This window comes from Corapipo altera, unplaced genomic scaffold (genome assembly GCF_003945725.1).
Source record: "Corapipo altera isolate COAL_440 unplaced genomic scaffold, ASM394572v1 113, whole genome shotgun sequence".
Lineage (NCBI taxonomy): Eukaryota > Metazoa > Chordata > Aves > Passeriformes > Pipridae > Corapipo > Corapipo altera.
In genome coordinates, this window is record NW_020884895.1 from 2,183,376 (window position 1) to 2,207,153 (window position 23,778).

Consider the following 23,778-nt stretch of genomic DNA (forward strand, 5'->3'; position numbering starts at 1 on the left):
TGGCCCATCATGAAATTCGACTGTGTACAGCATCTTGCATTTGTAGAGGGTCTTCTAAGAGATGTGGAAAGTTTCTTGTCAGAAATTGGCAGAGATATTTATAAAAAAAAAGGTCTCAGGCTATTCCCTTCTGGCGTTATAAGCACACTAAATTGGCAGAAGTATATTTCTTTATTTTCTTTTTTTTAATTGATATGAAAATTGTACAAATAGGATATGAATCATATATGGCTTTCCTAATGCTATATCTCTAGTGAGTGCAGTCCCACTGTCCTTGCTTAATTAGAAATATACTTTAAATATTCAGTATCTAATGACTTTCTCTCTGGCATTTTGTGTGTGCTGACCTGCAGTGCTCCTTATGAGAAAGGCTTTTCCACTCTGCTCAGACTCCTTTGTGACAGAGCGTGGCCAGTTACCTGAAGCACCTGAAAGGGCACAAAAATGTCACAGTCCCCCTCACTGAGTTCAAAAGCATCCAATCAGACTTGGTACTTGATATTCAGAGTTTGTTCACACATAACTAGATAAAGCAAGTAGTGAAGAACAGCCTCATGGAACTACTTTTGCAGTAATTATATAAAACCTGATTTGATCACCTAAATGGAGTGTGCTTTTTGTATGTGTCTTTCATTGCATTAAGATTTCTCATTAGTGTTCTGGTTATTTTGTTTTCTCTCTGTCAAAAGTCGAAACCAGCTTTCAACATTGCCAGTACACCTCTGTAGTCTGCCACTAAAAGTTTTGATAGCGAGTAATAATAAATTGGTTTCAATACCTGAAGAAATTGGACAGCTCAGACAGCTGACAGAGCTCGTGAGTATACACTTGATTTTTAGCTATTACTATTCAGTCTTTACTTTTTAATTTATATGTTTATGAAGTTCACAGATGCTTCAGAAGAAATAACAATTTTTTAAACTGATCAAAATCCTGCAGTAATTAGGATGCTGTCTGGGCAAGTGCAAGATCAACATCCTGTTTCTCACCCTGCTGAGAACTTTATGATTGTAAACCAACCACTTGTATGCAATGGCAAGTTATTTAAATCTACTCTTAGCCTAAGGAAGATTTCTTTCTGCCACAGCACTGCAACTATGTTTTGATTTTGTACAGAGGTGTTAGAAAAGAGTTTGAAATACTCTGAGATCTTTTTTTTTAAATTATGTAAGGGAAAGATGCACTGGAGAGCAAATGATCTGTGTCAATTAAAGTGTCTTCCCTATTTTAGAAAGGAGGGACACATGGAATTAGAGCTCTTGGTACATTTGTTTCTGGCAAAAAGCTTTTATGTAGCAAGTTGTGCTGTCTGAAATACTGTGGAATAACTCGAATGAGATAACTTGAAATAAATTTCCGCATCTGAATGCTTAATCTTTTAAAGCTTTTCTTTTGCCATGTATTTAAAGTGAGAACAATGCTTCACATCAACAATGAGAATTGATGAATATAAGGATCTGAGGTGTTCAGTCCCTAAACAAAGAGCTGCATATTTCAGTTAGCAGGGCCTTACCAGGCAGTGGTAACTCATTCTTTGCTCTTGCTTTGCAGGATGTGAGTTGTAATGAAATACAGACAATACCTCCACAGATTGGCCATTTGGAATCCTTGAGGGACCTAAATGTCAGACGAAATAATTTGGTGCGTTTACCTGAAGGTGAGATAAAGGCTGTCAGTTATAACAGCAGAAACTTCAAGCACTTCTTTATTTTTCAGTCCCCTTTTCTTCCCCTGAGAGCTTGAAGCAGCATACTTAATTGTTATGTGAAACACCTATTTTTATATTCTTGCTTTTTCTTACACTCTTTTAATCTGCTGAACTGGATGTTTGTTTTCTGTTTCCAGAGCTTGCTGAGTTGCCATTGATTCGATTAGATTTCTCCTGCAATAAAATAACAACAATACCAGTTTGTTATAGGAACCTCAGACATCTTCAGTCCATCATGTTAGAGAACAACCCTCTCCAGTCCCCCCCTGCACAGGTAAACTGCAGCTAAGAAATCAGATTACTAGTTCAGTTAAAAAGGGCATAACAAACAAAGTTAAAAAACGAAGGATTATATTACAAACTTTATTTAAGAACAGGAGAACTTTAAATAAATTCTATTGTATAAAAATGTTAAATATACGGCTCAGCTTGAAAAATCCCTTGTGCTTTTCTTACTTTACTGTATTAGTAGTCTCACCTGTGGGATATTGCAAAGAATTCCACTGTTATCTGAACATTGCTGCTTTCAGCATAGGAGAGAGGAAGATCTGTTAGACAAGACAGATTTTGTGCCTCTCAGATCAAAATTTTGACTGAGGCTTCAGTGCTGCTGGTTCACTTTGCAGCAGAGGGCTCAAATTGGCCTTTGAGATAGAAACTACAGTATGGTTAGTGACTAATTTGATCTTTAATGGATGTACAGGCCCCTGAGTATTACAGGTTGTACTCTGAGCTGCTGCTTCTGAGTCAAGAGTGGCCTTTGCTGAGTCCTGCAGTTTCCATAGGGTTTTGCCTCCCTTTTGAAAGCAGATACAGCTGTTACTGGCTTCATCCACTATAAATTTGAGCTGGCTTTGGCAGTCTGCCACTGCCATTCAAATCTGGGCATGGGTGGGATGCATCTGTTCTGATGCCAAGGGTATAAATTCTAGTTCTTGTAAATGCTTGTGTCTTGTTTGCATGATGAAATTTCAGCATCCAGCTGACAGAGTTGCCTGCAGACCAGATGTACTTGGGGAACAGCTTCCATTTGTCTCTCATAGGCATCCCATGATGCTCCACTATAGCTGGTTCTCTAAAATGCAGCGAGATTAGAATAAAAGATACATTGGTTGATGTAATCATGCTCATTTATCACTCTCAACTGCATGTTAAATGTCTGTAGTTTACTTTGAAAATGTGTTGTCAAATTATACTGATTTAATTTTTTCAAATTTTTTTTTAAAGATATGTATAAAAGGAAAAATTCATATATTTAAATACCTGAACATAGAAGCATGCAAGATAGCTCCAGACTTACCTGATTATGATAGGAGACCCATGGGATTTGGATCATGGTAAGTTTTGCACAAGCCAAGTTTTGATGACATTCGGGAAAATTTTGTCAGTTGTCTGAGTTAATGACAAAAATAGATCCAAGGATTGTTCTTTGCTAAGTGCATTGATGGAATTGGCTTTGAAAAATATTATGTTACGTCATGGTGCATTCTAACAAGGTACCAGTGTATTAGAAGTGAGGAACAGTTCAGAAGATCTGGGCAGTATCATGTGAAAAGTAGTGTTAGAGTTGATACACAGTAAAAAGGGAGTGTTGATATCTTCATAGTACACAGAGTGTGCTCTCATGTTGTTAACATGTATGTTCAGTTTATAAGATCTTAATATTTTCCACAGAATTCCTGGTGTATATGTCCCTGCTGTGATTTTTAACCTTTTGTACAGAATTTTGTGACTACTGTGCTCAAACCACAGGTGTAAATGCTGATCTCCACCCCATCAGTAAACTGTTATTTCTGGCAAGCTTTCACTTGGCACTGCTGCTTGGCATTGTAACACAAATATTGGAACAGGCAGCCATATCAGCTGCTAAATGAAGATGTCTAGCAAAAAGCAGGAGTTAAGATTTATTTCTGTTACATGAAACAGAAGAAAGGGAGTCAGTGAAGTGTGAAACTGAATATGTATAAAAATTACCTCGGTCATCATGGAAGGTGGTAATAAGGTGTGGAGGAGTGAGTTGCTAAAGGATGTGCTGCTGCCTTAGCAGCAATAAAACACAAATGAGGGGGCTTCACAATAAATCATCATGAGTCAGATTTATGAGGAATAACTTGCATGAGGGACTTGACAGAGGGATTCCTCATCAGCACTGAATGTCTTAAATTATTTTTCAAGATGAGCTCAACATGTGAACATGTCGAGTGTTACTCAGTTTCCAGTACCAGCTGTGGCAGAGAGTTACTGCATAATATTGAGGATACTGACCTGCTACTGGAAATAAAAGGCTCTAAATGATAAAATGTCATGATCTGTTTAGCTCTAACACAGTTTGTTTATTTTTAAGAGAAATTCCAACAAAATCAGTGGGCTGTGTGCTTACTGATTTATTGTTTTGTAGCTGTATATTAATAGGGAAATTCTCATAAATTGCTTTTGTGAAATGAGAAGAATTAATGTATTTTAATCATAGCTTGAACTTACAGATGTGAAAACAGAACTGGTTGAGAATGCTTTCTCTGGAATTGCTACCAGATTCAGCAGTATAGAATGAGCTTCAACAGGCTTTCATTTGACTGTGTTTCCATACCCAAGAGGAGATAAGAGTTGGGGGTAGATCTGTTTATTGTTACCGTACTCTTTAGGGCGTTTAGTGTTGCAGGTGATTCCTCCTGTCTTCATGTACCTATGGAAGAACTGTCCATGGATCAGAGTACATATCAGAAGAAAGTGGTAGAATGATCCAGTGAAAGAGAGGATCCCAAATTATGATACCCTTCTGAAACTTGGGATGAAAGAAATAAAAGCCTTCAGCTCTGATATAGTTAATATTTCCAGAGAAGTCACAGGAGCTTTATGTTTATCTTCAAAGGTGACCAATGGGAATAACGTGTCAGTCAGTCCACCCAGACTTTGTTGCTGGTGTATCTGATAAACTGGGTGTAATGCCATGGAGGTTAAGAACCTGAACTGAATGATAGAGACTCGTGAAGTCTAAGGAAGTTTGTGTCATGCTGTCAGTTCACTTTTGATCAAACATTTTTAATAGCAAGGTTGTTGATACTGCCAGTAAAACAAGATATTGTGAAACATTATGGAAAGTGTGGGTTGGAGGTTCTAGTACAGCTAATTATTTGTTTTAGCCCTGTCTAATTACATCAAACTGTCTTACCAGAGTGAAACCTGGTATGTTGCAGTCCTTGTCTAAACATAAGCTATGTGAAATATATCTGCAGCAAGTTTTGTTCTGCTGCAGCCAGGCTCTCATTTGCAACACTGAAGTTCAGAGCAGCTCAGGTTGGTACTGGCATGAATGTGATTGGGAGGAGACAGAACTGTTGAAGCTGTGTAGCATTTTTTGGCACTGAGGCAGATGGGTAGAGTCTGGAGTTAGAAGGTTTAAAAGACGAAGTACTCATGTGGTTGATTTTCTGGGACTTGGGCAACTGTTCTTTCTTACAGGAGGTAAAAAATAAGTGCTTTAGTGTGGCTTTGGAGCTGTGCCTTTGAAATGTTGTCAAGTATTGTCTTTCCTTTGATTGTTGGGCTTACCAGACATTTGGCTTCTCATCCTTTGATTTCAAGACTTACATAGCTTCCCACGTAAGTTGTAGTTGCCCCCAAATGCTCTCATCTATTCAAATGCCTAATTGTTGTTCCTTGTAGCTTGTTGGTCAGGGAGGAATAAAAGTCTTAAGTCTCAGCTGATTTCAGGATGGCTGGAGTAGGATTATAAACATGTTAAATGTGCAGCATTGAAGAGCTGGTTTTAGTTGTGAGAGCTGGGAAGAGAGAAAGCAGCTTTCATGTTAAAAAGGAGAAGTCCTGGAAACAGTGATTTTTTGAGTTTTCACCTAACCTGAAAGGTGTACAGCTTTTCAAAATCTCTAATTGAAAAGGAAGGCTGAAAGAAAATTTGTATCAAAATATTTCCTCATTTTTGAGATCTTCAGTTTGCAATGATTGTTGAGCCTACAACAGGGTGCTCAGTAGATTCTGAAAATATTGATTCATTTAAAATGGAAATATACTGCAGATGGATATTTTTTGTCCACCTGTGTTTTAAATACAGTATTTAAATGACATGAACTATTAGCATAAGTAGTGTTCTGTTGTCAGTGATTCAAGTCAATAACTCTTTAATTGCAGTGCGTGGTTTCATGGTCATTCTTTTTTCTTCCACCCAAAAGAAGAAAGTTATTTTTTCCTTTCTTTCTAGTGGTTTATTATGCAGATGATCTTTCTGTTCAAATATAGGGCCATAAAAGTGGAACTCCTCTGAGTTAAAACTCAGTGCAGATACAAGAGCTTGTTTTTTGCTGTAGATCTGCATAGAAACACACGAATAGCCTAATGTAGCCCTCCGTCCCTCCTGGAACTTCTTTCCTCTTTCTTGTCTGTCTGAAAATTAAAATAGTCCTGGATAATAGTCTGTCACTCCTCTACAAAGTCTCATGCACACATACTGTGCTGTGTTAATAATAATAATAAAAATAATAATTTGAAAATACATGTTTCCTGAAAGCAGGATTTCAGAGGGAGCAACAACTTGAGAGCAATACCAGTGAGAAAATGACCTGCAATTTAGTTAGGATGGGGTGAAGCAATTAGCTTCCTGAAATTAATTCTTCCTTGTGTATTATGTAGTAATTACTGCTGCAGTTCTCCCTGGGGCATCGAGTGCCAGTAGGACAGTTGAGCCATTGTGAAATGCCATCTGCAGTGGATCAGACAAGTCCCATTGTCTCTTTTACTGTAGCTATCTGCAGCAGTTGCCAGACTTGACATCTGTGATGGCTTTACTGCTGAATTATGTAGTTTTTAATCCCAGAAATTTAGAGAAGAACTGTATGGCTGTTTGGTTATGTGTCTTGTAGCACTGGGCACATGTCTAATGCCTTTGTCTAGACATGTCATTGACAAAGCTTGTAGATGGAAACTGTATTTCTATATTTATTACATTATGAAATATTTGAAATACTGTCCATCTTTTTGCACAGTTTCTTAGGTAAGTGACTATGACACAGAAGTCAGTTATGTAATACATGCTGTGTACTTTGTGTAGAAGTAGTATATTCTGTGATTGTAGTAATATTGCAAGGGTTTATGCTTAATTATGAAAAAGCTTGTGGGACAGTTTTTCAACCAAAACATACAAGTAGTAGAAAATAAAAATTTGACTTGTTAAACAGCAAAATATGAGACCACTTTGCAGCTCTCTTTGTCGTAATTTCTATTTGGGAAACGTTTAAAGTATGAATATATACTTTGGATCAGATTAGCTCTTAAAAGGCCAGCCAGTGGCAGGTGACAGCTGACTGACAAGGATGTTGAGTTGTGAGCACTCGCCTCCTGCTCTATGTGGCAAGTGCAGTGTGAGGCTTTCAAATGTGCTGAGCTTGTGAACACGCTGCAACTGTGCTTGGTGGCTTATTCTGCTTTTGTTCTGTAATAGCTGAGAAGCTTCTGGTGGTGTTTATATTACAGTAACTAAAACTGTGTGTTTGACAGCCATGAGGAACTCTATTCCAGTCGTCCGTATGGAGCACTTGATTCTGGCTTCAATAGTGTGGACAGCGGAGACAAAAGATGGTCAGGGAATGAAGTAAGTGCTGCAGCTTTGTTTTTGTTGAGTGCAGTGTTGAACAGACAAAGAAATAAGCATATACATCTGGAAGCATATTCCATAGGTAACGTGTATGCTAGTGTGCAGGTTGCCTTGAGCCACAGTTATTTCCTGCTTTATTGGTCTAAAATAAGCATAATTTCATATGGGACAGACTCAAAGTTTGAAATAATAACAGAAATGTATAAAACAGTGCATGACAGATTAATTTCCTGGAGAATGAAAGATGAGGAAAATGGCATTCCTCATTTTAAAAAATCTTATAACTGTATCGTATAAATAATGCTGAGTCAATTAAACAAATCTGAACATGAAAATAAAACTTTAAAAATCCAATGGAAATTTTGTCTCCTTTCTTTGCACCTTGTTTGAAATGTTAAAATCTGTTTGCCATTTAGAAGCAGGAAAATGGTTCTCTTAGCAAAGAGACTGTCAACTATTCTTCCCAGAAAGAGATTTTCTTTTCCTCTTGGGATAACTAGAAAAGGCAGTAGCCAAGACCTAAAGTATCTCAGTGAGCTATGCTCCATTGCTCCATATGTCTGGTTGCACTCCCAGCTTGGTTTTTGAGAGGGTTCTAGGGCTTTCTTTCCATCCTGGGATTTTTTCAAGCATTTGCAGATACTGCAAGCAAAACTGTAGCCAAGCTGGTACAGCTACTACATATTTTCTTTAAAAAGTACACTATAGCTGAATTTGCTTTAAATTAGTGTTTTGTAGGTGCAAAAAGGACAATTAAAGTAAAAACACAAGTCAAGGGAGAGTAGTTTACAAGATGTTATTTCTGAAGAAAAGGGTTTCCTGACTTCACTGTTTGTTTTCCAAAGCCAACAGATGAGTTCTCAGATCTCCCTTTACGTGTGGCAGAGATCACCAAGGAGCAGAGACTGCGCAGAGAGAGTCAGTATCAAGAAAACCGAGGGAGCGCAGTCGTGACTAATGGTGGAGGTAAATAGTGACCCTTGGTAACACTATGTATTGTCATCATCATTAAAGTTCCAGAATGTTTGCTAAAGGGTTGTCTAAAGAGGGGGAAAAAAGGAGAAAGATCTAGGTAGAATTACACAAAAGCAATGTTGGGGAAACAGTGTAAGAACACTGCTGTTTTAAGGATGTTAAAGGTAAAATCAAATAGCAGCAGAATTAGGATTTTCTGGAGAACATTGTGCCAGCTTTTACATATGTGCTATTTTAAAGTCTCCAACTGCTTTGAACAGTATTTTGGAATATTGAATTTTGGTGCATGGAGTTTTGCTGTTTGAGCTACTGGGCAAAATTCACAGCAGTAGTAAGTTGTCACTGCTCTGTGCCAACTGCTCTTGGAATGGAATGAGCAACTTTGTCAGGGAATTTCGTATTTCCGAGTAGCACAAGTGTCTCGTTCAGCAGTCTTGCATTTTAATCCAAACTTTCAAGCTGTCTAGGAGGGACTGGTGTTTGTGAGTGACGTTGCTTTGCTGTACTTTCTCAGTTGGTGTCCCGCAATCTTTACAGTAGCACCTTCGGAGTTGTTCAAGAGGTGATGGTGCTTTGCATGTTTCTTGATCTCCACAGTCCTCCTCCATTTTAACTTCCAATAATCTGTTGCTACTGCTGTCTCTTTTTGCCTGTAGGCCCTAACTTTAACCTTCTTCCAGATTTGTTTTTTTTCAATCATTCTTTCTTCTCAGTTTTTCTGCACTACTTATAATGAGTTCTCATCCCCTTATACTTCTATTAATTTTTTTTCTTCCTCAGCTGTTCTCTGTTTTTAATTTTCCCTAATGGCTACAGTTCATTTTCTTTATCTGAGTGTCACTCTTCCCAGCTACATCTAGTCTCCTCTACCCAATTCCCACTTTTACTTCTCTCCTCCTCCCTATCTTCATTGTTTGCCATCTTCTTTTCTTGGTCTTACTCTCCTCTGCCACAATTTTTTGTTTAATTTGCCACCTTCTAGAAATATCTTAAACTTTTTAGTTGACTCACACTCTTTTATACATTCATGGGGAAAAAAATCAGTTCAAACAGGTAAATTCTGGCAGTTAAAAGAATTGAAGACATGGTGTCATGGGAAGCTCTGGGCAGCCTTAATAACAGGTATTTAACAGAGCTGCCAGCTCTGCCTCCAAGACTAACTTTATTTTGTTCTTTGGGTTTTGCACACCAGGGATTTCAAAATGCTTTGTAGCCTTTGAAGTTGGAGCATGGTCAGTTCATGAGTAGGAGTATCTGAGAGGGGCACATGCAGCTGTCAGAGACCCAGATGCTTTCCAATTCTGTGTTCCTAACACAGATACTAATGTTTTTCATCCTCTGATGCATCATTATTGGTTGTGGTATTATTTTTATTTAGTAAGCAAGGCTGGAAAGAAGGGGAATTTTGGCATGTTGGGTTTTTTTTAAGATTTGTAACTGAGATGGAGATTTAGTGAAGCCAAAGTATATAGGAATGCTGTTTTGGATGGTTGTAGTAGCAGAGGAGGTGGCTTTGGCAGTAACAGTTGCTAGATTGTGTGGTGAGGCAAAGAGAAGTCTGTTTTAGACAAGCAGGAAAGGGGTGGGGGAGTAGAACAAGAATGTCTGCAAGAGAGTCTGGAGCAAGTTTGGGGGAAAGTTTTAAGAAAAAAAAAGCTCTAGTACTCTGAAAGGGAGCTTATGCTTTCCTCTGCCTCCCCAGCACAGTGTTTTTCACAGTATTTTTCATTTGAGTGGTTTACTCAATGTCATGACTCTCAGAATCCCTGGGCAGAATGTGTAAAAGCAGTGACAAGTGAAAAAATTGCCCTACATAATATCTCCCACACAAAGGAAAATCAATACTAGCCAAACTGTGCTGTTTCTTGCTCTCATTTCAGTGATTCCTAATATCTTTTTTAATTCCTCTTTTTAAAATAAAATTGTGGTGCCTTTAACACGGTTTTAGAGGTGTTTTGTTGTTTTCTGTAGTGTTCTTCATTATTTCCACATACTCTTCTTATCTTGATGCAACTGCAATAAATGTAGCTTAGACATGCTGCTCCCTATTTTGTTGTTGTAGTACTAAAACTAGTAGAAGAATCTGTTATATCCGTTCTCATTTTTCTGACAGAGATTAATTGGAACCAAGAGAAATTATTCAAAAATTTACACAGATCATTGTACAGTCTTGGTGTTAGCTGACAAGCTTTTGATATATAGTATTTGGTACTGAAAAAAAATCACAGTGTTTACTTTACTTTTTCAGTCACTGCGAAAGTATCTGCAGCCAGCAGTATAAAACTACGTGTTTGATACATGTTCATCGGTGCTTTTTAAAAAGCATAAATTTTATAATTCTCTCAAAATTTGTTTCAAAGTGGGCCTGGCAAAATCCAAGAGCTTTTAGACCGAGCTTTCCCAGATGGAAGAAAAACAGTAGGGCCTCAGTTCCTTACGTTGCTGCTTTGTTGGGTCTATTCCTCTCCCATCTAATTATGGGTGTTTTCTTTGTGTATGTGTGTCAAGTGGAACATGATCTCGATCAGATCGACTATATTGACAGCTGTGCCACGGAAGAGGAGGAGGAAGAGGTGAGGCAGCCCAAGTGCATGGACTCAGACAGCCTCAGCTCACAGTTCATGGCATATATTGACCAGCGGCGAATCTCTAATGAGGTGGTGCTTTTACTTGAATTAATTAAATTCATACACCCCAGGAAAGCCCTTGTGAAAACTGTTCCCTGTTAAATCATTGGGATGGAACACTTTTGGAGAGTGTCCTCAAAAATCAAACCTATAGAAACAGATTTTCAGCCACATAATGTTTCTTTCTGTGTTCTGTCAGTCTTAATTAATACCTATATACACAGTTACACAGTTCAGTGGCTCACTGTACAGACTACATGAATAAGTTGTCTGAAAAAATCTTTGTGGCTGATCTGCTTAAAGAATAACTATTGTGCTGTGATTCAGATGTGTCCTTTCAAAGTTTTGTGTGTTCTAAAGCAGAAAGATATTTGCTCTTTGAAGAAAGAAAAAAAAAAGCAGATCTTTATATTTCATGTAGGAACCTGGTCCCTATTTTGTCCACTTTACTGTTTACTATGTTTAAAATCAGTCACACAGATATGAGAGGTAAATTCATTTTGCAAATATCATAAATTCAGTATCAAATCACAGTAGCTGATGACACTTGAAGCGCAAACTCAAGAGCAAAACTCAGAGAAGACAGCTATTGGCACGTCAACCCAAGGACTCTGCTGTAGATATGGAAAAGGCATTGTCAGCATCAAAAAAGCTATTCCTTGGAGTCTCTCTATTCAAAAAAATTAAACTGCTTTTAGCTAAAGCAGTAGTTTCTCTAAAAAGAGAGTGTAAAAGACTGCAAAATACTCTCCTACTTAGCAAGGTTAACTTTGCAATATAGCATCGTGCATGCAGGCATGACTGAAAATTGGCAAGTTCATCTTGAAAAGTTTCTCTTTTCCTACATTAATGGATGTCAGTAAAAGTTTTTAAGTAACACTAAAGGCTATGTGTCTGTGTTCCCAATGGGGTAAATGATTTCATAGCTCAAATTAAACCTAAGGGGTTCTTATTCATCCCATGTTTTGCTTTCTTAGTCCCTCTGGGACCTGTCTTTACAGCATTATAAAAGATCATTGGCTACTGTATCCTGTATTTCTGAGAATCCACTCTGCACTGCTGTGCATTTGTAGAGTTAAACTCTGAAAAATGTATATGCATTCCAATAATTATTTTCTACCTACATGAACTTCTCTAGAGGATTCTTAATAGTGGAGGTTTTAAAGCTCCTGAAGTTATCAGCAGGCATATTTAATCTTGAAACTAATATTTATTTAAATTGGAGAAAAAAATTAGAGTTGGAAATGAACATCCTGGAGTTGTGTTTTGTGCTTCTTTGTCAGGTATTTTAAATACCAGTAGTTACAAATGTAGCTTTCCAAAGAGATTGTTTGACCTTAATGTACAGTTTTCTGAATAGGTTGCTAACTTAGTCTTTTGTGGTTTTTTGCTTAGAGCTCCCTGGTAAAACCCACATCCATCAGAGAATTTCAGAGAACAGAGGATACAAGACGGCATTTACATCAAAACAGGTAAGAATTACTGTGGTAACAGTAATTATCCAGAATTTCATGAAGAATGCAGAGCAAATATTTGCTGAACATGTTTAGAAAAAGGCATTGTTTTCTGTTGCCTCACCAGAAATGTACATGGCACTTTATTGTTAAGTTGCTGCTCCAGATTAGGAATTTGAGTTCTAATAATGGCAGTGAGCAAAAGGAGTGGCTGTTCTAGGCCAATGCTCAGCTTTAAATCAGTTGGTTAAAAAAATATACCTAATTAAAGTGTATACTTTTAAACTGATTTAATATCTGCTTATTGGGATGTAAGTTGTGCTTTGATGAAATACTTGACTTATGCTGTATTACATAAAGGACTGAAGGGATAAATGTACTTCAGGTTTAGTGGAAACATAGGGTTACTATGGAGTATGTGATGGGCCATGAGGTCACACTCTTGATTGACTGTTGGTAGCTCTAGTACTGTGGGGGGTCAGTGTAATTTAAAATGTGCTTTTCTGTGCCATAATCATGAGCTTACATCAGGAGAAGAAGGGATGGAATTGGAGTCAGACCTGAAAACAGGTCACTTAGTTTAATGAAGTAGACATTTTGACTATGGCCATTGTCTTTAATGATGATTTAGCTTATTGGAGGGAATGCTTATCTGTAAAATAAGGGTCAGAGGTGGACAGAGGGGTGGTTAGGTTTAAGAAAAGACTTTTGGGTGTCTAGTTAAAAGACCAGAAGATAAGCAAATGTATAGCTTTTTGATAATGAAACTGTAATCAAAATTCATAGAACCTTTAATATACCATTGAAGCATTTCAGTATTCTGTGGAGTGAAAGTGAATGTGCAAAGGCTCCACAGAAAACCTCTCCAGTTGTACTTGTTTGGGAAAGAAAGAAAGACAACTGCTGGTCTTAAGTATGTCATTACTTACACTGTCAGTAGAAGTTAATTTTTAATGGATTCTAAAATGGTATTGAAAGAGAAAATTAAACCAAGAGTAGTGTATAAATTTTTCCAGAGTTTTGGCAACGTTTTAGTAGACATTTTGAAATGTGCAGTAAATGTGTAGATACAGTAGCTGCACTGATATAAGGGAGGGTAACTCCTTCAGCATATGTTGGCATTCCTTATCCTGTAGTGTCCACAAGTAAGGTACATAAAGTAAAAGAGCAGTCTGACATCTTCTCCCCAAATAAAGTCTTGATTTGAAAGACTTGATTTTTTTGCTTGTTTGTTTATTTATTTTTCGATTTGAACATTTGTTGTCAGCATGGAAATAATTAGACTTTACAAACACTGGTTTCCATGTTACATCTGAAGGAAATGTAGGAAGGCTGGTTAGCCAGGGGAGAGGTGCTGTTTACATAGACAGATGTTAATGATAAAGGAAATTGTAGTTCTCTAGGGTAATCCAGTGTTTTCAAAATTTGACTGAAGGATAGCAGCAGGTCTTCATGTGGAAGTAATTAATCAACTATCTAAATGAATTTTAGCTTATTCATGTTATGCTGCAGCAGGGTGAAATTCTTAATAATAAAAAACAGGTCCTGTTGTTATTGCCTTCAAAGCTATGTAAAAACAACCATATGAAAATGAGTAATTTTTTATATTTTAAGCTTGTATTAGGCAAATACTTCATTTGTGGCAACCACAAGCTGTAAACTGCTTCCACAATAATTCTGTGCAAATGCCTTGGCAGGCAGCCTCTTTGGTTTTTTTTCTTCAGCATGCTGGAGCCATTAAAACTCTTGGAGTTGGATGTAATGCAGACTTCATCTCAAGAGCTTCTATTAGTTGATTCAATTCAATAAATACAGTTTGTGCCTCTGGACAGACGGTGGTGCATTCCTGTTGCAACAAGGCTGTGTGTACTCAGCTCTGAATACACTTCTTGGCACTCAGTTGAACCCAGTCCTGTCAGTTCACAACAGCACAGTAATGGATTTGTCATGTGCTTCAGTGCTAATTTAAGTAACCAGGGAGACCTGTAACATATGGGTCTTCCTCGTCTCTTAAACTTCTCCCTGCAGAAAAGGTCATAAGTCTACACACAGGCAGCTGGACTGACATGTTTTGGAAAAGCATTGTTAAGTGTGTCTCTGTTCCACAGTTGTCCCAGGAACAAAGGTCGCAGAGTTTGGGCTGTCAAGAGCAAACTCCTTGATTTCCATCAACTTTCTTTCTGGGCAACAACATGGCAGGGAACATGCTGTGGACTCTGGACCTTGGAAATTGTTTCAGTCCTAACAGCTGCCTTCTAGCAAAGAACTGACCTCAAAATTTCTCTCTTATTGTTGATAAGATGGATAAGAGACAGATGGGTTCTTGTTTACCTCGTGACTTTGATGGCCTGTATTGCTGGCAGTTGGGAGGTCATCACCTGACCGGTGAAGGGAGCAGTTTTGTTCTGAAAATGTCAAAGGGAACTGATGTTTAAAAATAATTTTGCTCTTTCCAGAGCAGAGTAAGGCCTGCAATAACCAAAATATAGTCTTAAAAGAGAGAATCCATCTTTGTGTATTTTGACATAATTGTTAAGTTACAATAAGCAAGTTACATTTATTTAATTATGAACTGCAGTAGTTGTCATCTAACTTGGTATCACAATGTGATTTCTTTAGTCATATTAAATTTCACCTTTGTGATTATCTGAAGCTAATTGTCTAGGCAATTCTCTTAGAAAAACAGTTTTAATCTAGAGAAGAATTCATCTGACAGTAGTTTATGTGCATCAGTGGCCAATCCCCCTTCCACCTGGTGTCTGCCTGCAGGGATACAGATGAATTACGAAGACCTGAAACTCTAAATTTGATGCAGGACAAAGAGCATCACCAAGTACTAAGGAGTTATGTGGACAGGACAGAGAGGTAGGGAAAAAACGTGGTTTCTACTGATTAATTTTGTTATTTTCCCTTTCCCCCCAAATAACCATAATAGCCAGTTGTTCCTCTACATGAGGATCATCTGGAAAGTTCCTGGTTTGGTTACTCTAGAGAATAGGCCATACATTACAATCCCATTGGTACATCTTGTGCTTTCTACATCTTGGGCTGTAGAAAAATTTTATCACAATTAAGGAGAAGAGATAGAAATGACTTCACAAACTCTGTCGTGCACAGTCAGTTAAATCACAGTCACAGCAGTAAAAGAGCTTTGCTTACTAAATAGTTACTCTTCTGATTTGATAAGATACTTGTGTGTCTGACAATTCATGTATGCAAAATTTTTATATTTAAGATAAAAAGTCTACTTTCTCTCTGTTTTTGCATTTGTCAGACCCCTGCCTGATTCACCTTATTTTCTCTCGCTGCCAAGTCACCACAGTCAGGTAACACATTGAACTCCACTGTTTAATTCTTTTGGATGAGTTTGGTGCAATACCAAACCGATGTTATCCATAAGACATGGACTGTTACTCCATAACCTGTCTGCAGCTCTGACTTTACAGCCTGATGCACTGTTTTATTCCAGGTGCCTAGCACAGATTCCGAGCTGCACCGCAGGCACATTGAGCGCACCCGTCGGGAGGCTCAGCTGGCAGCGCTTCAGTACGAGGAGGAGAGGATGAGAACAAAGCAGATCCAGAGAGAAGCTGTCCTTGACTTTGTTAAGGTACCTCCTTTTAGTACCTACTTGATACTTTATCTTTTCTGAATCCTGTAATTATAACTGATTGCCAAGATCGTTAATACTTGTACATTGTGCTCCTGGGCGTGCACCGCGCTTTATAAAGAAAATCGTCAACTAACATTGAAATCCATTCAGTCTTGATGCTGTAGCTTAACATAAGCAAAGTTAGAACTGGGGAGGAAATGGAAGATTCACCCAAAATAGGAGTGTTGCAAAGAATTCTGGTTTTGCATGGTCCTCCTCATTTACTCAATTTTCATTTGGATACATGTGACAGGATTGGTATAAGAAAGAAGGAGTCTTTATTTGAGAAGGCATAGAGGCACTGTAATTTTGAAGGCAAATTTGGCAGGGAGGAGAGAATCATACACACAAAAATGTAATGTTACCTGATCTACTTTGCTATTTTATGGTAATAAAATAAGTTACCTCCAGGTAAAGCGTGGGTGCAGACTTATGGTACATCAGACTCTCTGTGGACACTGAGTCTTCACTTTCTTTGTCACTGCAGTCAGTATGAAGTAGTCTCCTGCTTAACATGATAGTTGACTTAAATTTATTTTACTGTTTACTGCTCTGGGAACCTACCCAAATCTCACCATCACAAATTTAAGAAATGTTACAGTTAATATTTTGGGCTTAGAGTGGTCTGCAGAGAGGCAAAGAATGGTTTATTGCATTTATTTCATGTGTAAAGTTAGTTTAGAAAAAGGGTTTTAACTGCCTGAAACTGGGCTCTTCATTAGCACCAGCTTCTCTCAAGCCCCTGGCACTATTTTGTAGTAAAACTGCTTTATTAAAGATTCAGCTCAGCCTTTCAGTTAAAGATTTAGCTGTATAGGATGCATTTTGTTCATTGATGAGCCTCTTGGGGTTTTTTGGTTTGGATTTGTTGGGGTTTTTTCCTTCGGTTGCCTTTGTTATTCATGAGCACTTAGCAGTTAAATTCCTCCCTTGGGTTATATTTTGGATTTCTTATGCATCTTTCATATGCATAATTTTTTTTTAAGTTGGGGGGTTTGTCTTATGTGGAGTGAAGGCTTTTTTTTTAACTAACAGTGAAGTTTCAGCTGAGTGGAAACCAGCAATTTCCCCAATGCATGTTTTATTTAAAAAACTAAGAGTTCTGTTTTAAAACGCTTCTAAATTATGCTGATTGGTTCTGAGCTTTTGTATTATTATTTTCATTTTTCTTTTTTCTCTATAGCAAAAAGTATCCTTAAGTCCTCAGAAGCAAAGTCCTCTGGATAGTGAGGTAAGAGTCCAGTAAGATTATTACTAGGGATGTCAGAGGTATTTTCCTGATTGTGGAGGATTCTTCAGAACTGGGTTATAGCACAGTTTTTTCGTGCGTTATTAAGCCTCAGGTTGGGGTTTTTTGCTTATGGGAACAGTCTAGTATTTCTTTCTGTTCATGTAGACTGCCTGTCCAAGTGTGTTATTTTATTGTTTCTTGTATGTTTTCTATGTTCTCTGCAGAAAACAGATTTCATATTCCATTTTAACATGATCCTTGCGAGCACTACAGTTTATTTGCTAACAGTATTCAGACAAGTTACTGCGTTACAGTCATCCTTCACTCATCAGTTTTCTCCCAGTTTCCTGTTATTAGATCACAAGTTATCCCAGAAATATTAAGTATTAGAATTTTGAGGGCTATCAGAGAAACAAATATTTTTTAAAGTTTTATTCTACTATAGTTTTGTAATCAAAACCAGTAAGTCAGTAGGGAACACAAATCATACAAGGCTCAGTCTTCTAGAATATACAGAGCTGAGCCAATGGCATCTGTTCAGTCTCTGCATCAGATTTCTGCACAGTAATAGCTGTTCCACTGCTTGCCATCCCCACTTGCATCCAGAGAAAGATAATTCACTTGGTAGTGTTAATCAGATCAAAACTTTTAATGATATAATGAATATAATTGTTCTTTAGCAGCATTTTTTGACTAACTCTTTTTTGTTAGAAAATTACCAAAACATGGGGTAATTGAAATAGTTTTTGCTCCTTTTTCTTCTTAATGTTTTTCTGTTCTTAATTTATTCTTTTAAAGGGTCCTTTGTTCCACCACAGTAAGCATTGTCAATGCACAGTTTTCTGTATTTGCTTGAGACAACACAGAAAGCAGAATAATTGATTCCTTAGTACGAACACACTGTAATTCATGGGTCACATGACTGTGTGTTCCTACAGGGTTTCGTGCACTTCATGGATTGTTTTAAAAAGCCTCACAGTGGGATAAGCAAGCAGTTCATGTTCCAAAATTGTCTGTCTGTTCACATACCATGTGTTTCTGGCATTGTGTGTGTTTCTGACATTACTCCATCTCTCCCACCTCCCAGTGTCCCTTTCCATCCAGAAGGTCTCAGCATACTGATGATAGTGCCTTGTTAGTGGTAAGATCCTGCATGTCATGGCCTTTTTATGTGGCAGATTCTAGAGCATAGAAATACTGTGTTGTGATTGTCTCAGATTAGACCAACTGATTTAGAGCTAATCTGAATAGCATAAAACATGACCATCTTCACTGAAAAGTAGCTTAGCTGTGAACTATAATGTTATGAATATGTTGACACTTTTGCTGTCAGCTATTGGTTAATAATACAGTTATGGTTTTCCCCAAAATAATTAAAGCTTGTCTTTTGCTGAGAGCAGAAGAAAACTACTGATAGTAAAGAACAGTTTCCAAAATGAAAAATTCACCTCTAGTTGTTCTGGTTTGATTTCTTCTCTGTTCAGCTGCTTCCTAATTGATGTGCTCTTCAGTGTCAAGTAAGCAATTTTATTGCTTGGAGTACAGCCTTCTACTTTAACCTGTCTGCATCCTGCACATGGGGGTTAGAAATACTTGGCACAGGAAAAAACTGCTCTGCATATGAATGCTACAAATCATGAAATATTCCTCATACCATTTTGTTGTTTAGTGATGAAAATGTCTTAAAGATCATCTATTTTCACCACTTACCAAAAATAAAAACATTTATGTACATAATTCATGTTTTATGCTATTTCTTCCTTTATGGCATCTTAGCAATGTAGCATAATTAAAGAATATAATGCCATAATCCATGTCTATGAAAGAAAAAATACACTTGATTTGCCTGCTGTTGCATGACTGCATGCCTAGAATTTATTTTCTTAGTTTATGTGCTTCCAATTGTCTGCCTAAATTTTCTTTAGGCAGTGCTCCCGGTTAGAATATCTCTCTCCTGAACATGTTGGTCAAGATATTTACTGTGTCTTTATTCAGACTTTTTCATTTTCCCGTTTTCATATGACTAGCACTGTGTGGGACAGAAAGAAGGCTTAAAATATTGGAGAGAGATTTGATGATCATGTGTCTGTTTAGAGAAATCACAATCAATGAGCATATTAAAATGTGCTTTTGTATTTATATAAGAAACAGGAGAACAGCAGTGGTTTGGGTTAAGAGTTGATACTCTGTTGTCAGTGAATTCATCTTTGGAATGTATTTTAAAGATACCTTTAAGGGACCCCATTTCTATTTGACTGTGTGATCATATGACTTTTGTTGTAAATTAATAGATAGAATTTTCAGAAACTATTTTGAAACTGGCTTCCATTGCTGTTTGTTTCTTTTGTGTCTTTAACCAACTTACATCCTTCCACTTCACAAAAAAAGTGACCAGGCTGGCAGGAAAACATTGAAAGTGATCATTTCTCTTTGTTTTTCTTTTAATTCCTTGCTCTTTTCAGCAGCGCTAAACTGTAATAGTATATGGAATGCTGGGGTTTCTGAACTGCTGAAGTATGATCTGCAGCTCTTTTCTGTAGTGGAAATACACCCTGTGTCTAATGATGACATATGCCAGGGCAGCTGTTTCTGGCAATTACTGTAACTGGAACATTAAGCCCATACTAGCTCATGAATTTGTAGCATTTTTTGTTTCCACAAATGTATTTTTTATGGTAAAAGCAGCAAGGAAATGTTCATCAGTTTGCTTTTTTAAAAAAAAGTTTGTCTTTAGACTTGAAATTACTTTTACCTTTTTATATTTTATTGCATTTCATTTGACATTTTCCCTAACAGATTTGAAATTTAGCTAGGTCTAATTTCTGAGGACATAAGGAAAGGCTTTTAAAAGTACTAAGTCTAATAGGTAGTTAGAAAGCAAGTGGGCTTTCTTGTATTTTACTATTTCACTCTTCTGGTATTGTCACTGCTTTAACAGAAGCTTCTTAAAACCAAAATTTAAGTTGTGAATCTCCTTTTTAAAATCTTTAATGTTTCGTTTGGTTGTGTTCTTGTTGTCTTTTATCTGTTATTAAAGTTAAAATGTATTCACGTTGCACAGTTTACTCTGAGCATTTCCTTCTGTTTATAAAAAACTTCAGGATAGTCTGTTTGAAGTCCCAAAATGATTTGCCCTTACCTTCTGTGAATGTTAAGGGTTCAGTTTAGTTGTAGTTCCTTCTGCATACCTGTGATTTGAAGTGAAGTGGAGGCTGGCTTTAGTACTTCATTGCATGCTGTGGTGGATTTCTTTGTGTTGACTTGTGAGAACCAGACTAAATAACATGTTGAATAAATGTAATCACTGGCCTCTCTGAGAAAATAAAAGTTTTATATTAGCCATATCCTCTTACTGTTCTCAGAAGGGTGGTCCCATTCATTACAGTTGAGATTTCTTGTTGAGATGGTATCAAGGTTTTAGATTCAGCTAATGATTTCAGCCTTCATTGCTTCTAAATCTGACTTTTCTTTAAATATCTTCTTGTTTTCTCCTATACTGTCCCTTACAAGGTTAACACTATGGAAGGGAAAAAAAACCCAAAACACCCTTTCTAACTGCTGCTTGATTTGTCTGTTGTGAAGCCCATGAGGTGCTTAATAAGCATCAGGCAGTTGCAGTGACCTCTTCCTTTCATAACCTTTGTGTCATTGCTGCCTTGTGCTCCCTTCCCTGTGTTGTGTTTTCTTGTCGTGGTCTCAAACATGGCCTGAGGCTGTCATGTTAGTGTTAGCACATGGGATCTCAGAAACATTTTAAGTTAAGGCTCTTAGGCACCAGAGTGTTACAAATAATAATGGTATGGGTAAAGTAAGCAGAACTTGAATTATGCTAAATTGTATCCTGGAGTTTTCTCTCAGACCGTTGGTATCCATTTGTGTATTCAAATGTTTAAAAACCGAATTCCCTTAGAATATCCTTATTTGGTTTGTGCAGGGTGCTGGTTGGGCTTTGCTTTGGCACTCCCTATTTCTACAGTTGTTCCTGGCACAGGGAGATTTCTCTGACTTCAGTGCTAGACCTAAAAGCCACGTGCAGCATGTGCAGAGGGTGGTGTGAGTCTGAACTGCAGCATCCTGGCTCCTCTAGTATTGTGGCTGCCTTTTCTTACAGTCGTTCTTTGCCTTACTTCTTCCTTTCTTCCCTCTTTCTTTCCTTCTGTCCCTGACAGAATGGCTTTGAGCCTCTCTTTGTGTTTGAGATTGACAATAACACCAATACCATTAAAAGGAGGCCAGGGACTCGCAAACAGGTGAAGAGCATGTGGTGTGTTGCTGTTGTGATTGTCCTGCCCTGTGCTGTGCCGTGTTCCCCTTCCCTTCGCCCACTGCTGGGTACCTGCATTGTGATGACTTCTTGTTAGTCTGTGTCAAGGTTGCCCTGCTCTTTTCATACAGGAATAAACACATACCTTAATGTTACAGCCCACCCAGTTCTGGTTTATTTTACTGTTCTCCTGTGGTAGCTAATGTGTTGTGAAAGTCAAGCGATATTTTGAAACTCTTAAAAAAGACAAACCAAAACAAACTCATGATTTTGGCTCTGCTCTGTTCTGGAGAAAGAGGCTGTCTTGAGGATCAGCTGTTAAATCTTCACAGGACTTAAAGATGTTTGTGTGCAAGGTTTACCCTGTGTATAAACCCCTCCTTCAAGTCCTTCTGACTGTGCTGTCCTGTTCTGAAGTGGCAGAATAGTTGCAAATGTTTTAAATACTAACATTCCCAAGTGTGTCTTTCACTACCTGTAGAGCTTCTAAGTGTCATTTGATGTTCTTTCCTGTGAAAGAACATTCCTCTTCCCTCACTTTGCTATTTGAGTGCTGTTTCAGAAAGTATAGTTTCATTCTTGAGCCATTCAGTCCTCAAATGTTTACTGTGTTGAAAACAGAAGACACAGAATTTGGCCCTTTAGATTTACTTGTCAGTGACAGATGGGCACACTGGAGCCCCTGTTCTATAAACAGGAAAAGTTGTTTATTTGGTTGGGTTTCATATTGGTGATAATTGAAATGTGGCTGTGTTTTATTTATGGCAGCACTGTAAATCCTGACACTGACATCTTCCCTGAGAGGTAGATTCCACCCACAGAATCTCATTTACTTTGTGTGTAATCACAAGGATCAGCATTAGGTGTTTGTGGCAAACACAAAGTATGTATTATTGACCCCATTATATGTGAGTTTCTCAGATTTTACGAAGTTGATGGGAAAATAACTGACTAGAAATGCACAGCATTCTCAAAACATTAAAAAGAAAGCTATTTATTTTTAATAGTGGCCTAGAATGGACTGTTGTAGGGTAAAATTTCCTTTTTTCTGATGGCGTAGGTGTTGCTAAAGAAGCTTTTACCTCACTTACTGTTCTTAGTTCTTGTTTTAATGTCACTGTGTTATGTGTAAAAGAAACATTGCACCTCCCAGGCTTATTAGCCAGAAAGTTAGGAGGATAGGAAGGCTTTAAATGTAGTTTAGCAAGTATGGATCTGTTGCTTGTTGAGTGTTTCTGAGAATGTGATCATGGTCACCTCTTCATTTTGAACTTTGCTGCATTCCACCTTTGTGCATGACCTGTCAGCTGCTCTCTAACTCTGCTACTGCCTTCTCTTTCTTTCTGCATTCAGTCACTCTCAGGGTTGAACCAAGAAAGCTGTGCTACTATCCTGCCTAGTGCCTCTACCTTCAGTCCTGTCAAGGTATCTCTTGCTATTATCATTCACCAGTAGAGCCAACAAAAAAATCTCGGATCCACACATCTGTTTTAACAGGTGTTAGTCTGTCAGCGTCTAATCAAAAGTTCAGGTAGGGTATGAATCCGATTCACCTGATTAAACTGTAGTAGGTATTACCTCATCTTAGCTTTAGGCTGTGTCTACAGGAGGCCTGATCTATAAAAACATGGTAACCAGTCTCTGCTCGGAGGGGTTCTTTGTTGTCTTTGATGTTACTTTTTCTGTACAAGATCATTTACTGTTGATCAAGTTGAGTTCATCAAAAGTACACTTGTACTCTTTACCTGTTTCTTTCTCTTCTGTGGAAGCTGCTATACTGAATGCATTTCTCACAAGAAATCATTAGTCTGTGTAAGCACTGTGAAAAAACCACAGTGTGTTTTACTGGAGAGGGATGTTCAGTAAATAGCAGTTTTGCATTAACAAAGGTGTCAAAGAGGTGTATCTTTATTGAGGCCACTGTAATGCCAGTTTTGCATATTGCTAAATACCTGGGGTTTGGTGTTCCCTTTGCAAAGAATACTTTTTCACTTTGGGTTGGAAGGAAGAGTAAACAGTCAGTGCTGTTTCATCATTGATTTCCTCAGAAAAAAGCAGTTGTGTCATTTCTGCAAAGGAAAAAGCTTTATCTCTGCAGAGATGAGACTTTGAGAACAACATACTGTGTTTTTTCACATTTCTGGTTATTTTTCTTAAACGCATTTAGATGATGGAGCTTTTTTTAAAACACAGCAAATTAAAATGTAGTCACAGCTTTTCCAGATTAGCACCATTTATACTCTTCTGCTTTTTTGTTCACAG

At 37.7% G+C, this 23,778-nt stretch overlaps 1 protein-coding gene across 14 annotated transcripts in view; it reads left to right on the forward strand.

Moving 5' to 3' along the window:
• Positions 1–23,778, forward strand: part of LRCH3 (leucine rich repeats and calponin homology domain containing 3) — a 64,243-nt gene that overhangs the window by 26,382 nt on the left and 14,083 nt on the right. For 4 of the 14 annotated variants that reach the window (XM_027647209.1, XM_027647211.1, XM_027647215.1 and 1 more), the window contains exons 3-17: positions 690–816; positions 1,552–1,657; positions 1,846–1,982; positions 2,936–3,045; positions 7,217–7,310; positions 8,159–8,279; positions 10,797–10,945; positions 12,311–12,387; positions 15,139–15,234; positions 15,644–15,695; positions 15,839–15,979; positions 17,205–17,252; positions 18,340–18,393; positions 21,422–21,502; positions 22,870–22,941. In XM_027647209.1, the coding sequence (XP_027503010.1) occupies positions 690–816; positions 1,552–1,657; positions 1,846–1,982; positions 2,936–3,045; positions 7,217–7,310; positions 8,159–8,279; positions 10,797–10,945; positions 12,311–12,387; positions 15,139–15,234; positions 15,644–15,695; positions 15,839–15,979; positions 17,205–17,252; positions 18,340–18,393; positions 21,422–21,502; positions 22,870–22,941 (1,465 nt within the window). The remainder of the gene's footprint in view (positions 1–689; positions 817–1,551; positions 1,658–1,845; positions 1,983–2,935; positions 3,046–7,216; positions 7,311–8,158; positions 8,280–10,796; positions 10,946–12,310; positions 12,388–15,138; positions 15,235–15,643; positions 15,696–15,838; positions 15,980–17,204; positions 17,253–18,339; positions 18,394–21,421; positions 21,503–22,869; positions 22,942–23,778) is intronic. The other 10 variants (XM_027647216.1, XM_027647220.1, XM_027647221.1 and 7 more) reach the window with 6 other exon arrangements.